This window comes from Ranitomeya imitator, chromosome 1 (genome assembly GCF_032444005.1).
Source record: "Ranitomeya imitator isolate aRanImi1 chromosome 1, aRanImi1.pri, whole genome shotgun sequence".
NCBI classification, from domain to species: Eukaryota; Metazoa; Chordata; class Amphibia; order Anura; family Dendrobatidae; genus Ranitomeya; species Ranitomeya imitator.
In genome coordinates this window covers 384,976,045-384,992,415 of record NC_091282.1, presented here as the reverse complement: position 1 = coordinate 384,992,415, position 16,371 = coordinate 384,976,045, and the positions used below count along the sequence as shown (strand labels likewise).

Genomic DNA, 16,371 nt, shown 5'->3' with positions numbered 1-16,371 from the left:
CCTTCTCTAAGATGGTGGGGACCAGGACCTATGTCATCACGCTGCCCACACTCTGCGTTTACCTTCATTGGCTGAGAAATGGCGCTTTTCGCGTCATTGAAACGCGACTTTGGCGCGAAAGTCGCGTACCGCATGGCCGACCCCGCACAGGGGTCGGATCGGGTTTCATGAAACCCCGACTTAGCCAAAAGTCGGCGACTTTTGAAAATGTTCGACCCGTTTCGCTCAACCCTAGTAGTCAAGGCTGGTTCTGTAGTGCCAGTAGGCCCAGCTCCCCCTGTAGGACTGTTGGGGTTCGGTAACTGCAGCTGCCTCGCGGCCTAGCTGTTCTCTCCTCTCCTGTGGGCCTTCGGGTCCACCACCTGGTTCCAGCACCGTCAGCTGGTTCTCGGCAGTGTCTTTTGCTCTTGTACCTTCTGCTCCCCATCCTAGTTCCAGTACCGTCAGCTGGTTCCGGGCAGAGCCTTTGGCTTAGGTGCCTCCTTCTGGGTATCCGAGTTCCGCCAACGTCAGGCGGTCCTTGGTAGTGCTTTTTAGCACGGGTACCTCCTGCTTAGTAACCGGGTTCCAGTAACGTCAGCTGGTCCTCGGTAGTTCCATAGGCTCTTGAACCTTCGGGTAGCCATCCGAGTTCCAGTTCCATCAGCTGGTTCTTGGCATTTTCTCAGCCTTCTTGTACCTTCTGCTACATTTCCAAGTTGAAGACCCTAACGTCGACGACCAGAAAGACCACCCCGATGACGACGACGACGGCGGAGACGACGACGGCGGAGACGACGACGGCGGAGACGACGACACTGGAGACGACGACCCTGGAGACGACGAGATGGAAGACCGAGAAGCAGAAGAACAAGAGGCTGCAGAACAAAGAGCAGAAGAACATTAAGCATAACACTTAATATCAGAGCAAAAGATATTATCTAAATTATATGCAGAAGAAGACTAAGCAGTGTATGGGGGTGAGTCCGTTCCTCCTCGTGGTGCCCCTGGATAAAGCCTGATGCTGCAGGCCAAACTGAACGCGGACAAATGTAACTTTTGTGACTGGCAGAACGGAAGGTGTAATCTTCCAACTTTTATAGATAACAACTACGGGAATGCCTGTCACAAATGAGAATATGATAAAGAAGTAGAATAGGAAGCAGTGGCGTAACTACCACGGTCGCAGCAGTCGCCACTGCGACCGGGCCCGGGGGAAGTCAGGGGCCCCGGCAGGTCAGATGCACGCCGACACCAGCAAAAAGTTAAAAACTGTTGCCGTGCAGGTGATTCCTCCCGCACGGCAACAGACAGACCGGCCCTCCACCTGACCTGCCGGGCGCACACATCAGATCAGCAGCCGACGCCTGATCTGAAAGGAAGAGCTGAAGATCCTGTGGTGACGTCATCACTATCATAGGGCTTTCACCATTTATCAGCTCCGCCTCCTGATCACATGACGATGACGTCACCACAGGTCCTTCAGCTCTTAGCAGCTCAGTCCTGGTTGTGTGCAGCTCATGTTCTCTGGTATCAACCAGCAGCAGATTTCCGGTTCCTGCTGTTCTGGTGAGATGTGGAGACAGGGGCAGAATGTGGAGACGGATGGGGCAGAATGTGGAGACGGATGGGGCAGAATGTGGAGACGGATGGGGCAGAATGCGGAGACGGATGGGGCAGAATGGGGAGACGGATGGGGCAGAATGCGGAGACGGATGGGGCAGAATGCGGAGACGGATGGGGCAGAGTGCGGAGTCGGATGGGGCAGAGTGAGGAGTCGGATGGGGCAGAGTGAGGAGTCGGATGGGGCAGAGTGAGGAGTCGGATGGGGCAGAATGAGGAGTCGGATGGGGCAGAGTGTGGAGTCGGATGGGGCAGAGTGCGGAGTCGGATGGGGCAGAGTGAGGAGTCGGATGGGGCAGAGTGAGGAGTCGGATGGGGCAGAGTGAGGAGTCGGATGGGGCAGAGTGAGGAGTCGGATGGGGCAGAGTGAGGAGTCGGATGGGGCAGAGTGAGGAGTCGGATGGGGCAGAATGAGGAGTCGGATGGGGCAGAGTGTGGAGTCGGATGGGGCAGAGTGCGGAGTCGGATGGGGCAGAGTGAGGAGTCGGATGGGGCAGAGTGAGGAGTCGGATGGGGCAGAATGAGGAGTCGGATGGGGCAGAGTGTGGAGTCGGATGGGGCAGAGTGCGGAGTCGGATGGGGCAGAGTGGGGAGTCGGATGGGGCAGAGTGAGGAGTCGGATGGGGCAGAGTGTGGAGTCGGATGGGGCAGAGTGCGGAGTCGGATGGGGCAGAGTGAGGAGTCGGATGGGGCAGAGTGAGGAGTCGGATGGGGCAGAATGAGGAGTCCGATGGGGCAGAGTGTGGAGTCGGATGGGGCAGAGTGCGGAGTCGGATGGGGCAGAGTGCGGAGTCGGATGGGGCAGAGTGCGGAGTCGGATGGGGCAGAGTGAGGAGTCGGATGGGGCAGAGTGAGGAGTCGGATGGGGCAGAATGAGGAGTCGGATGGGGCAGAGTGTGGAGTCGGATGGGGCAGAGTGCGGAGTCGGATGGGGCAGAGTGGGGAGTCGGATGGGGCAGAGTGAGGAGTCGGATGGGGCAGAGTGCGGAGTCGGATGGGGCAGAGTGCGGAGACGGATGGGGCAGAGTGCGGAGTCGGATGGGGCAGAGTGAGGAGTCGGATGGGGCAGAGTGAGGAGTCGGATGGGGCAGAGTGAGGAGTCGGATGGGGCAGAGTGAGGAGTCGGATGGGGCAGAGTGAGGAGTCGGATGGGGCAGAGGGAGGAGTCGGATGGGGCAGAGCGCGGAGTCTGATGGGGCAGAGTGCGGAGTCTGATGGGGCAGAGTGCGGAGTCGGATGGGGCAGAGTGCGGAGTCGGATGGGGCAGAGTGCGGAGTCGGATGGGGCAGGAGCATGGGCAGGATGTGGATTTGGGTGAAAAATATTTTGGCGGGGGGGGCCCCATTTGAAAGTTCGCACCGGGGCCCATAACTTTGTAGTTACGCCACTGATAGGAAGAATAATAACAGTTGAATAAAATGAATATGTAGAATAGGAAGAATAATAATAGTTGAATAAAATGAATATGAAGAATGTAATAAAAAAAAAAAAGGTAAAGGATGAAGAAGAAGATGAATAAGGTGAAGAAGAAGTTGATGTCAAAGATGCTGATGATGATGAAGATGAAAGTGTGGGAAAAGTTAAAAAAAAAGAAGGGGAAGGGCGTGGAATAGTGAAACATCAATATCTGACAAAATAAAAAAAAAATTTACATAGTCAATATCTTTGTCACTCCGAACGTCTTTAAAAAAAAAACAAAACATGCTATTCTATTTGATTGGGCTAAACCTCTATGACTTTAATGTCTCCGCCACCTCCCCAAATACATCCTGCATTATTCTTAGTTGTTTTCCTTCAAGTAGAATGAACCTACAAGGAAAGAAAGGGTTTATTTTAATTCCGATATTTTGGTCCCATTGACTTGCATTGGGATCGGGTATCGGTATCAGCGATATCCGATATTTTTTGAATATCGGCCGATCCTATCCGATACCGATACTTTCCGATATCGGAAGGTATCGCTCAACACTACTTATGATATAATATGTTGGACTGGACCTATGCTCCCTACCTCCTTTCCCCCTATCTGTTTCTCGGGTAATTTTTGTGATTGATAGGTTTAAATGTTTTTAAATTTTATGGTGTGTGGTAAAATGACATTGGATTAATAAAATTTGTTAATTTTCTTAGTTTGTTCCCTGCATATATGCATGTCTTCTTTTGCTCTTTTTCTAAGGCTCGTTAAAGGGTCGACATTGACTGTTAGGATTGCTACTTCCAATAGGTGGCACTAGAGTTCTAGTCCTCTTCCTCTCCGAAGAGACAATTTGCATATTTCCCAGAGGAGCATTGCGGCTTTAAGTCTCCTCACCTCGATATGCTTATCATGTCACTCTCCACAAGGAAAAACGATACTTTTTGGATCCCGGTCAGACGCCTCTTAATCAGCCAAACCAGATCTCCACTTTGCACTAACGAGGGGAAGTCCCCGAAACACAGTGTCGGCAAATTGAGATTCTGGTTTGGCTATTATCCTAAGTCATGTGACAAGGCTCGTTAAAAGATCGACATTGACTGTTAGGATTGCTGCTTCCAATAGGTGGCACTAGAGTTCTAGTCCTCTTCCTCTCTGAAGAGACAATTTGCTAAACAAAAACCGGATACTCCAGGAGGGATAAGAACCCCTTGTCTGATTTAGTTTTATTTCTGCTGATGTTGATTTACAGTTTGTCTCTTTTATAGGAACTTGGCAAATATGGAGTCCTTTTTTATAACGCTGCTTTCATGATTTTACCTACATTGCTTTACACTCTCTGGACGGGGGAATTTGAAAAGGTAATTTTTTTCTGATGGAAACAAATATTGCAAACATAATGTAAGAAAGATTAATCAATTTTAAATTTTCCCTTTTAAGTGATCTAAATTTATCACCACTAATTTTACATAATTATAAAATCATCTCCTTCCCTTCCTATATAAATGTTAAAAACAAGACCTTACCTGGAAATGTTGGTGAAAAAACTGGAGGAGCTAAATACAGACTGATGTATGTAAATTGATAACATATCTGAAAACAAATCCAAAATATTCACTTTTTTTATCTTGAAAAAAAACTGTCTAAATATTATATTACATTATATTAAAGTGGTATTCTGACTCTGCTTACTTCTGCATTGGAAGGACCAGTGACATCATGTCTATACTGAAATCATCATAGCGTATCTTACACATGTCCTATATATTCGATTAGGACAGATGCAGAATTGGGCAGAGCCAGAATACCTCTGCAAGAGTTCCCTGGATAAAATACTAAAATCTGCAGCATTGAAAGTTATGCGATTTTAAAGGGAACCTGTCACCCCATTTTTTCAATATGAATTAAAAATAGTGTTCAATAGGACCTGAGCTGTGCTTTACAATAGTGCCTTTATTATCCCCTGATTCCCCACCTTTGCTGCCAAAATACCTTAGTAAACTCACCGTTTTCGGCTGTCAATCACCCCGGTCCGTTCTGATAGGCGTTGCCAAATTGCTGTCTCTCCCCCCGCTCCTCGGCGTGTCAGACGTAACTCGATCTGTGAATAGCACAGATCGCGCTCATTTTTTGCGGTTGCGCAGTGCATTAGGCTCTAGCGCATGCGCAGTATGTATTGCCCAACTGTTGGTAAAGTATACAATACATCATTGCGCATGCTCGGGTTTTCACTGTAGCCACTGTGCCCCGGAAGTCTGGATATGCAAATTGTGTTGTCCTGGACGCCGGTAAACTATTCCGGGCACACAGGTTACAGTGAAAACCTGCGCATGCGCAATGATGTGCTGTATGCTATGCCCACAGTTGGGCAAAGCATAATGCGCAGGTGCGAGATGACACTTTAATGCGCAGGTGCAAAATACAACGCCAACGCCGGGAAGAAGTTTCTTAGTGAAAAGCCGATGGTGGGGAGAATCGGACATTAGCCCACACCCATCGGTCCGGACCGGGGTGATTGACAGCCGAAAATGGCAAGTTTACTAAGGTATTTTGGCAGCAAAGGTGGGGAATCGGGGGATAATAAAGGCACTATTATAAAGCAGAGCTCAGGCCCTATTGAACGCTATTTTTAGCTCAAATTGAAAAAATGGGGTGACAGGTTCCCTTTAAACTAGCAGTCTGCAGTTACTCAATGTGACTGCTGACTTATGATTCCTCACATCACGTGTGTTGTGAGCTGTGAGGATTCTCTAGTGCCAGGAACGGCGGTAATGTGACTATATGTATGTGATTTGCATACTCCCAGCCATAAGCCAACTAGACCAGGGGTGGGCTTTCTTTTTTCTGCGAAGGGCCATTTGGATATTTATACCATCCTTCAGGGGCCATACAAACTTTGCCCACAAAGTACATCCTGACTCTGGCACTGGTTTCAGGATGTAATCTTTCATTGCATGCCCTTCAGTGTTCCGTACTCAACACTGCATGTGTGTGTGCTAACAGAGCAGCAAGAAATTAATGAGCTTGTGGCAATCAAAATACAGCTCCTTGCCCAAGAATTCGGTCCCTGAGAATCTGCTCGGGGGCCTGATAAAAGGTCACCGAGGGCCGTAAATGGCCCTGGGGCCTGAGGTTCCACACCCCTGAACTAGACATTTTCTAGCCTTGATCAATACACTTGCATGGAGCGAGGCTGCGCCCAGTTAGGCGGATAGTGGCCGGGAGTATTCAAACTGCATACTTGCAGTCACATAACTAGTGATCCTGGCATCGGAGAATCCCCACATTGTGCAGTGTATGCACTGATATTTATGTGATAATTCACAAGTTTGCAGTCACATAGAGTCACATAGGGTGACTGCAGACTTCTAGTTTAAGATCAGACAACCCTTTCAAGCAGAATTCAGACAAACGTTTGAAAAATCGTGTCATCTTTGTATCAAATTTTTACATCTAATATATAAAGCTGAATGTGTGTGTGTATGTGTGTGTGTTTGTGTATGTATGTATGTCCGGGATTGGCCTCTGCACCGTCACAGCTACAGCCACAAAATTTTGCACAGTCACACGTCTGGACCCCGAGAGAGTCATAGTCTATGTTGTGAGGCGAAATTTTAACCCCACGCATTCCAATTCACCAAACAATTTTGCCCCTATCTACATAATGGGGAAAAAGTGAAAGGAAAAGTGTTGGAGGCGTCGCAGCTACAGCCACAAAATTTTGCACAGTCACATGTCTGGACCCTGAGAGCATCATAGGCTATGTTGTGAGGTGACATTTTAACCCTGTGCTTTCCAATTCACCAAACAATTTTGCCCCGATCTACATAATGGGGAAAAAGTGAAAGGAAAAGTGTTGGAGGCGTCGCAGCTACAGCCACAAAATTTTGCACAGTCACACGTCTGGACACCGAGAGCGTCATAGGCTATGTTGTGAGGTGAAATTTTAACCCCACGCTTTCCAATTCACCAAACAATTTTGTCCCTATCTACATAATGGGGAAAAAGTGAAAGGAAAAGTGTTGGAGGCGTCGCAGCTACAGCCACAAAATTTTGTACAGTCACACGTCTGGACCCCGAGAGCGTCATAGGCTATGTTGTGAGGTGAAATTTTAACCCCACGCTTTCCAATTCACCAAACAATTTTGCCCCTATCTAAATAATGGAGAAAAGTGAAAGGAAAAGTGTTGGAGGCAAATTGACAGCTGCCAGATGTGAACAAGGGGGACTTAAAGAATGAGAGCGATGGCACCAAAGAGTATATACCGTACAGTTGCTAAGGTGGGGCCCCGACATGGGATACTCACCACACACGGGGATATGAACACACACACAAAATGCGCCACACACTACCACGTGCTTGAACACATATTACCCTCAGCACACATTTCACCACACATACACCAACCTCGCCACATAAAAGTCGAAACACAAAAGTCGCCGCTCAAAACTCACCACGCGCAAAACTCGCCACATGCAAAAACTAGACTCACGCAAAACTCTCCACAAGTGCAAAACTCACCTCATGGAAAACTCGCCACACGCAAAACTTGCACACGCGGAAAAATTGCCACATGCACAAAAGTTGCAACACATGCAAAAGTCGCCTCACACAAAACTTGCACATACTCAAAAGGCACCACACATAAAACTCGCCACACGCAAAACTTGGCATGCGCAAAACTTGCTGCACACAACTTGCTACACTAACCTGTCACATGCAACTCGACACACAAAAAGTTGCTACACGCATGTCCCCACACAAAACTCATCTCACAAAAGTCGCTACATGCATGTCGCCACAAGCAACTCAACACACACAACTTGACAAACGAAATTCGCCCTAAAACACACACAAGTCTGGTATTATCCTTCAAAAATAAAAATCTGATTAATAAGCAGACAAACTACAAGAGCAACAAATGTACCATATAGGAAATACGGCAGCTGTCAGTCACATGACCTGTCTATTATGTGTATGTGTGTTAGGGCTAGCGGAACGCACCGAGTAAATAGAGATGTTTATTGATATTGGTGCGTTCGCAGCCCGGGGTCCACCGTGTAGGAGTACCTGCTGCTAGCAAATGGCGGAGCTATATGGCGGTATAGACTAACTCAGTTAATTCACTGAGTAGCCGTGAAAGGAAAGCACTGTGCCCTGTTAGACTCCACAGAGGCACAGGCTAACTGCCCAAACAGAGAGCAGTCAGTGGTCACACAAACACACAAAACTCCTCGCCGGAGGAGCCAGCATTCTAGGGGCTTATTTCAGCCGGGTCCCTGAACACACATACATGTGACCACACTGGCGCAAAGCACATAACATAAGACAATACTAGCGCATGGCCGTGCGGTCATGCGCAGTTTATATAGTTGCAGCACAGGAAGCTGCTACTGAAGTTTTTGCCCTTTTAGGACCTTCCAGAAGGACCAATGGAAAGTGCTGCAGTACTTGAGCATGTTTTACCCTTTCAGGACCTTCCAGAAGGACCAATGGAATGTACTGCAGCACCTGAGCATGTGACCGAACATGTGGCACTCAACCTCCAATGGGAGACCCTGCCCTGGGCATGCTCAGTGTGAGTAAACAAGGACTTAGTCCCAGAGAGGCTCGCTCGCCGCAGATCAGTGCAGGGTACCATAGGAAAGCCAGAAAAGGCAGTAGTGACCCTATGCACCGAATCAGCCCCAGCGAGATGCTGGGAGCGACGTCTCCGCTGAGCAGAGCCCACTGCGGCCAATACCGAATGGGAGACCGCAGCAGACACGGATCGAGATTCCCCCTGTGCAGCAGAGGAAACTCGACTCCTAACATTACCCCCCCTCCTAGGGCCCCCCCCTCCTTGAGCCTCACTACGCTCAAAAGCTGCGATAAGCAGCGGAGCCTGAATGTGCTCCACAGGCTCCCAGGTTCTATCCTCTGGGCCGTGACCCTTCCAGTCCACCAGATAAAATTTCTTGCCACGTACCACCTTGCACCCCACAATAGCATTCACCTCAAACTCATCCGTGGATGAACCCGATGTCCCAGCAGATGACTCGGGAAACCGGGACAAATGAACGGGCTTTAAGAGGGAAACGTGGAAAGTATCGGTGATACCAAGGCGTGGAGGAATAGCCAAACGGTAGACCACAGGGTTGACCTGTTCCAGAACCTTAAACGGGCCAATGTAGCGAGGAAAAAACTTAGTGGACTCAGCTCGCAGCCTGATGTTACGGGCGGAGAGCCACACTAAGTCGCCAGGAGCAAAGACCGGAGCGGGGCGCCGGTGTGTATCAGCCGAAACCCTCATTCTCTCCTTGGAGGCCCGGATGGCATCCTGTGTGCGGTCCCAGATGTCACGTGCCTCCACCGCCCAGTCTGCCACCCTAGAATCGGTGGATGACACGGGCATGGGCACAGGGACACGCGGATGCTGGCCGTAATTAAGGAGAAAAGGAGTTTGGCCAGTGGAATCGGCTATGGCGTTGTTCAGGGCAAATTCCGCCCAAGTTAGCAAAGATGCCCAGTCATCCTGCCTAGCAGAGACGAAATGTCGCAAATATGTCACCAGAGTCTGGTTGGTTCTCTCCACCAACCCATTCGTCTCAGGATGGTATGCAGAGGAGAGGTTTAACTCTATGCTGAGTAAACGGCAGAGCTCTCTCCAAAACCGAGATGCGAACTGGGGACCCCGATCGCTGACAATCTTATCAGGCATACCATGCAACTGGAAAACGTGTTTAATGAACAACACCGCCAAGGCCCGTGCTGAGGGTAACCGAAGAAGCGGCACCAAATGCACCATCTTGGAGAAATGGTCGGTGACAACCCAAATAATGGAGCAGCCACGCGACTTGGGTAGACCCACCACAAAGTCCATCCCGACCATCTCCCAGGGCCTGTCTGCCACCGGTAGAGGGTAAAGCAACCAAGCAGGCCGTTGCCGAGGAGACCGATTCTGGGCGCAAGAAACGCACGCCTGAATATAGTCCTTGACATCTCGGGCCATATGCAGCCACCAGTATGTTCTCGCCAGAAGCTCAAATGTCCTCTTGGTCCCAAAATGCCCACCCACTCAGGAGGAGTGAGCCCAAGAGAGAACCTCCGGTCGCAAGTTAGCTGGTACGAAAGTCTTGCCCGGGGGCACAGACTCTAGCGAAACCGGAGCTACAGTTCTCAGGCTCTCAGAAGGGACAATAAGCCGAGGCTCCTCCTCCTCCTCCGATGACACCACGGAGCGGGAGAGAGCGTCAGCATGAACGTTCTTCTCCCCGGAGAGGAAATGGAGAGTAAAATGGAACCGGGAGAAGAACAGGGACCATCTAGCCTGGCAAGAATTCAGCCGCTGGGCCGTTTGCAGATACACCAAGTTCTTGTGGTCAGTGAAGACTTGGAAGGGAAAGCGAGCTCCCTCCAAGAGATGTCTCCACTCTGAAAAAGCCAACTTCATGGCCAGCAACTCCCTGTCCCCGATGGAATAATTCCTCTCCGCTGGTGTGAAGGTCTTGGAGAAGAAGAAGCAAGGATGCTTCCGACCTTGAGCATCCTTTTAGAAAAGGACTGCTCCAGCACCAACGGATGAGGCATCCACCTCCAAGATAAATGGCTTATCAACATCGGGGCGATGTAGGATGGGAGCGCTAGCAAAGTGTGACTTGATCGAGAGAAAGGCTTTGGAGACCTCCTCTGACCACAACTTGGGATTTGCTCCCTTCTTGGTGAGGGCAACCAAGGGAGCTACCAAAGTTGAGAAGTGTGGAATGAACTGGCGATAGTAATTAATGAACCCCATAAAGCGCTGCACCGCTTTAAGAGAATGGGGTTCCTGCCAGTCCATTACAGCCTGTAGCTTGGCAGGATCCATAGCCAAACCCTGGGCAGAGATGATATAACCAAGGAATGGCAAGGACTCCTGCTCAAACACACACTTCTCCAACTTGGCGTAGAGGGAGTTTGGCCCGTAAGAGGTCGAAGACTTTGCGAACATCTCTCCGATGGGAGTCAATATCTGGAGAGAAGATGAGAATATCATCCAGATAGACTACGACCGAGGTGGTGAGCATATCCCGGAAGATGTCGTTCACAAAGTCTTGGAAAACGGCTGGGGCATTACAGAGCCCGAAGGGCATCACCAGATATTCATAGTGCCCATCCCTGGTGTTAAAAGCCGTCTTCCATTCATCCCCCTCACGGATGCGAATCAGGTTGTAAGCACCCCGCAGATCTAACTTTGTAAATACCCTCGCTCCCCGTAGCCTATCAAACAGCTCAGATATCAGGGGTAGTGAGTACTTGTTCTTAACGGTGATGGCGTTAAGACCCCTGTAGTCTATGCATGGACGTAAGTCTCCAGTCTTCTTCTTTACGAAGAAGAACCCTGCCACCGCCGGTGACACTGACTTCCTAATGAATCCTCTTGCCAGATTCTCCTGGATGTACTGGGACATTGCCTCCGTCTCCGGGAGAGATAACGGATAGACTCGACCCCGGGGAGGCTCAGCACCAAGCAAGAGGTCAATAGGACAGTCATAGGGGCGGTGAGGCGGAAGGGTCTCCGCAGCTCTTTTGGAGAACACGTCTGCATAGGGCCAATAGTGCTTGGGGAGAGAGGAAAGATCTGTGGGTACCTGTGTAGTAGCAACCTGAACGCACTCCCTCAGACATCTACCCTCGCAGGATTTACTCCATCCCAAAATTCTCCCAGAGGACCACTCAATATGAGGAGAACGGTAGCGAAGCCATGGTATCCCCAACAGGACCTCATCAATTCCCTCAGGAATGACTAATAGGGAGATTATCTCCTGATGTGATGGAGACACAGATAGCGTGAAAGGAATGGTTTGGTGGGTAATCTGTGAAGGTAGTGTTGACCCATTTACCACTCGAACGGTTACTGGCTTGGCGAGCATCACCAAGGGTATTGCGTGACGCTGGGCAAAAGCGGAAGACATAAAGTTACCCTCTGCCCCAGAATCCACGCATAGCTCCACCATAAGAGTGGATGGGCCTATGGTAATTGTCCCCTTGAAGGACAACTTTGAGGCAAACGTCGCCGTGTCTAGTGTACCTCCTCCAACTGCCACTAGACGCTGACGTTTCCCCGACCGCTGAGGACCCTTGGAGGCAAGGTGTCCTGACTGCTGGCAAACATGACGGACCTTATGTGCACGGGCAGACTGAGACTTGGATCCCGCTCGTGTCACCTCTAAGGCCTCATGTGACTCGGATGCCTGGACTGGAGATTCCAAAGGTTTGGCGAAGGTGGGAGCCAGCCGAAACCTCTGCCTACACTGGGCTTGCTCCAACCTCCGCTCGTTAAAACGGAGGTCAATACGAGTAGACAGTTATTAACTCCTCCAGTGTGGCAGGAATCTCCCTAGTGGCCAGAGCGTCCTTAATGTGGTCAGCCAGGCCCCTCCAAAATATGGGGATAAGGGCTTTATCCGACCACTCCAGCTCGGAAGCTAAAGTACGGAAGCGGACGGAAAAATGGCTGACCAAGGACTCACCCTGAGTTAATGCCAGTAGTTGGAGCGCTGTGTCATGGGTGACTTGAGGTCCTAAAAAGACCTTTTTCAGAGTGCTCAGGAACAACGGAGCACTCTGCACCACATGATCACCACGCTCCCACAGCGGCGTAGCCCACTCCAACGCCCTCTCCGACAAAAGAGACACAATAAATCCCACCTTAGCCCGCTCTGTAGGAAAACGTGCAGCCAGGAGCTCAAGGTGAATAGAGCACTAACTCACGAATCCCCTACAAGTTTTGCTATTTCCAGAAAATTTTTCTGGCAGCGGGAGGCGAGATAACGTCGGAACAGGGGTGGCAGTGGACAAGGTTGCTGCAGCCACGCTAGCAGCCTGTACAGCAACTGCGGTAACATCCACAGCTGAGGTTGAGCTCTCGAGAGCCGCCAACCTACCCTCCAGCTGCTGGATATACCGCAAAGATTGCTGAATGTCCGCCATTTACTAGCCAGACCCTGGCGCTAGTATTCTGTTAGGGCTAGCGGAACACACCGAGTAAATAGAGATGTTTATTGATATTGGTGCGTTCGCAGCCCGGGGTCCACCGTGCAGGAGTACCTGCTGCTAGCAAACGGCGGAGCTATATGGCGGTATAGACTAACTCAGTTAATTCACTGAGTAGCCGTGAAAGGAAAGCACTGTGCCCTGTTAGACTCCACAGAGGCACAGGCTAACTGCCCAAACAGAGAGCAGTCAGTGGTCACACAAACACACAAAACTCCTCGCCGGAGGAGCCAGCATTCTAGGGGCTTATTTCAGCCGGGTCCCTGAATACACTCAGACTCAATCTCCTCGCCGGAGGAGCCAGCATTCTAGGGGCTTATTTCAGCCGGGTCCCTGAACACACATACATGTGACCACACTGGCGCAAAGCACATAACATAAGACAATACTAGCGCATGGCCGTGCGGTCATGCGCAGTTTATATAGTTGCAGCACAGGAAGCTGCTACTGAAGTTTTTGCCCTTTGAGGACCTTCCAGAAGGACCAATGGAAAGTGCTGCAGTACTTGAGCATGTTTTGCCCTTTCAGGACCTTCCAGAAGGACCAATGGAATTTACTGCAGCACTTGAGCATGTGACCGAACATGTGGCCCTCGACCTCCAATGGGAGACTCTGCCCTGGGCATGCTCAGTGTGAGTAAACAAGGACTTAGTCCCAGAGAGGCTCGCTCGCCGCAGATCAGTGCAGGGTACCATAGGAAAGCCAGAAAAGGCAGTAGTGACCCTATGCACCGAATCAGCCCCAGCGAGACGCTGGGAGCGACGTCTCTGCTGAGCAGAGCCCACTGCGGCCGATACCGAATGGGAGACCGCAGCAGACAGAGCCCTAATTTTAGCCCCATCTCTAACCTTAACATTTTAACCCCAACCCTATCCCTAACTTTAGCCCCAACCCTAACCCTAACTTTAGCCGCAACCCTAACTTTAGCCCCAACCCTAACTTTAACCCCAACCCTAACCCTAACTTTAGCCCCAACCCTAACTGTAGCCCTAACCCTAACTTTAGCCCCAACCCTAACCCTAATGGGAAAATGGAAATAAATAAATTTTTTTAATTTTATTATTTTTCCCTAACTAAGGGGGTGATGAAGGGGGGTTTGATTTACTATTTATAGTGGGGTTTTTTAGCAGATTTTTATGATTGTCAGCTGTCACACACTAAAAGACGCTTTATATTGCAAAAAATAATTTTTGCGTCTCCACATTTTGAGAGCTATAATTTTTCCATATTTTGGTCCACAGAGTCATGTGAGGTCTTGTTTTTTGCAAGACGAGTTGACGTTTGTTTTGGTACCATTTTTGGGCACGTGACATTTTTTTCTCGCTTTTTATTCCGATTTTTGTGAGGCCGAATGACCAAAAACCAGCAATTCATGAATTTCTTTTGGAGGGGCGTTTATACCGTTCCGCGTTTGGTAAAATTGATAAAGCAGTTTTATTCTTCGGGTTAGTACGAATACAGTGATACCACATTTATATAATTTTTTAATGTTTTGGCGCTTTTGTACGATTAAAACTATTTTATATAGAAAAAATTATTTTTGCATCGCTTTATTCTGAGGACTATAACTTTTTTATTTTTTCGCTGATGATGCTGTATGGTGGCTCATTTTTTTGTGGGAAAAGATGTCGTTTTCAGCGGTACCATGTTTATTTATCCAGTCATGGCCAAAAGTATTGACATCCCTGCAATTCTGTCAGATAATACTCATTTTCTTCCTGAAAATGATTGCAAACACAAATTCTTTGGTATTATTATCTTCATTTAATTTGTCTTAAATGAAAAAACACAAAAAGAATTGTCCTAAAGCCAAATTGGATATAATTCCACACTAAACTAAATAGCAAAGCCACTAGAGACTCAAGGTCTACAAAAATTCAATTTTCAACAGCAGAAAAAAAGGCAGCAACACTTACCTGCCCAAATCTTAGAACAAATGCACTGCAGGGTGCAGCCAGCCCATAAAGCAAGATGTTAGCAACACAGGTGCAAAATACCAGATCAACAGCCACTCTCCACATACCCACTCCTGGAGGGGGTGACTGGCCAGTATACAATTGCACAATAAAAGCCCACATAGGGTGTTGTTCACACAATGGTACTGCATAGTGTCTGGTTCACAGCCTATTAGTCACGCCCCATCGCGATGTACCAAGGGTCTCAGGGAAGCACGCAGGGAGCCCCCTCCATGCGCGATGCTTCCTTATGCCACCGGAACGCTGTGATCATGTTTGATTGCAGTGTTCCGGGGGATAATCAGCTGACACCCGGCGGCGATCGACCGCGCTCCCCCGTTGAGTGCAGCCGATCGCCTATGATGTACTCTCCCATCCCTGGGAATTAAGTCCCAGGTCACCTCAACGGGATAGTACATCATATGGGATTAAGGGGTTAGGTAGGTCAGGCATTGTATACTCTAACATGTGTCACTAATTTAATTAAACTGTACTAATAGTAACATCCATGCTCATGTGAAGATACCAAGACATAATGTTCTAAACTCGGGATAATCCCAAAATAAATGGGTTTCACATACTGCTGTCCATGCTTTTTTTCATTAAAATGCTGCAAAAACTGATGGCAACATTTTTGCTGCTCTTTTTCACTTACTCATTTCAAATGGTGAAAAAACACTAAGAATTGACAAGCTGCAAGCAATTGTGTTCCACTTGTTGTTGATTCTTCACCAAAAATTTACATTTGGTATCTTTATGTTTGAAGCATGATATGTGGTAAAAGGTTGAAAAGTTCCAGGGAGCCGAATACTTTCGCAAGGCACTGTATGTAGAGGGGAGATGTGGACCCATCATATTGTGTATAAGGGAGCTGTGGGCCCATCATACTGTGTATAGGGGAGCTGTACATATGGGGACTCAGTGGACATTATTAAATATTAAATGGGCACTTAAGAAGTATTATTGTTATAGGGGCACTCACTATTTCAGTATTGTGACTGTGAAAAGTGCACATGGGGCATTATCACTTTCTAGGGGCAAAATGTGGACATGCATTTGCACAGGGCATTAACATTTTCTTGTTTTACAGGAGGCATCTTTAACATCTAGAGGACGCAAAGGATGCATTATTACTATGTAAGGGGCATATTGGTGGACATTATTATGTGGGGCATTAAGAGGAGTGCTGTTATTGTGCCAAACAGCAGGTGCGGTAATAGAGACACATACGGAAACAGCAGCAGCTCAGCATTGAGATATCAGTATGAAGAGGCATTTATGCAGGTTGGGAATAGATGGGGACGGAGCTGGAAATGTGACAAGGCAAATGTGTCTTTGTTGTAATATCTGCCAACGAGTTGTTGCTGGAAGAAGTTGTCAAGTCG

General features: G+C 48.8%; 1 protein-coding gene across 5 annotated transcripts in view; it reads left to right on the top strand.

Moving 5' to 3' along the window:
• Positions 1–16,371, top strand: part of SLC35D2 (solute carrier family 35 member D2) — a 222,178-nt gene that overhangs the window by 163,956 nt on the left and 41,851 nt on the right. For 3 of the 5 annotated variants that reach the window (XM_069762050.1, XM_069762041.1, XM_069762053.1), the window contains one exon: positions 4,285–4,377. The exons of 1 other annotated variant lie outside the window; for it this stretch is intronic. In XM_069762050.1, the coding sequence (XP_069618151.1) occupies positions 4,285–4,377 (93 nt within the window). Of the gene's footprint in view, positions 1–4,284; positions 4,378–16,076; positions 16,124–16,371 lie in introns of all 5 variants that reach the window. One more of the 5 variants, XR_011320504.1, reaches the window with a different exon arrangement.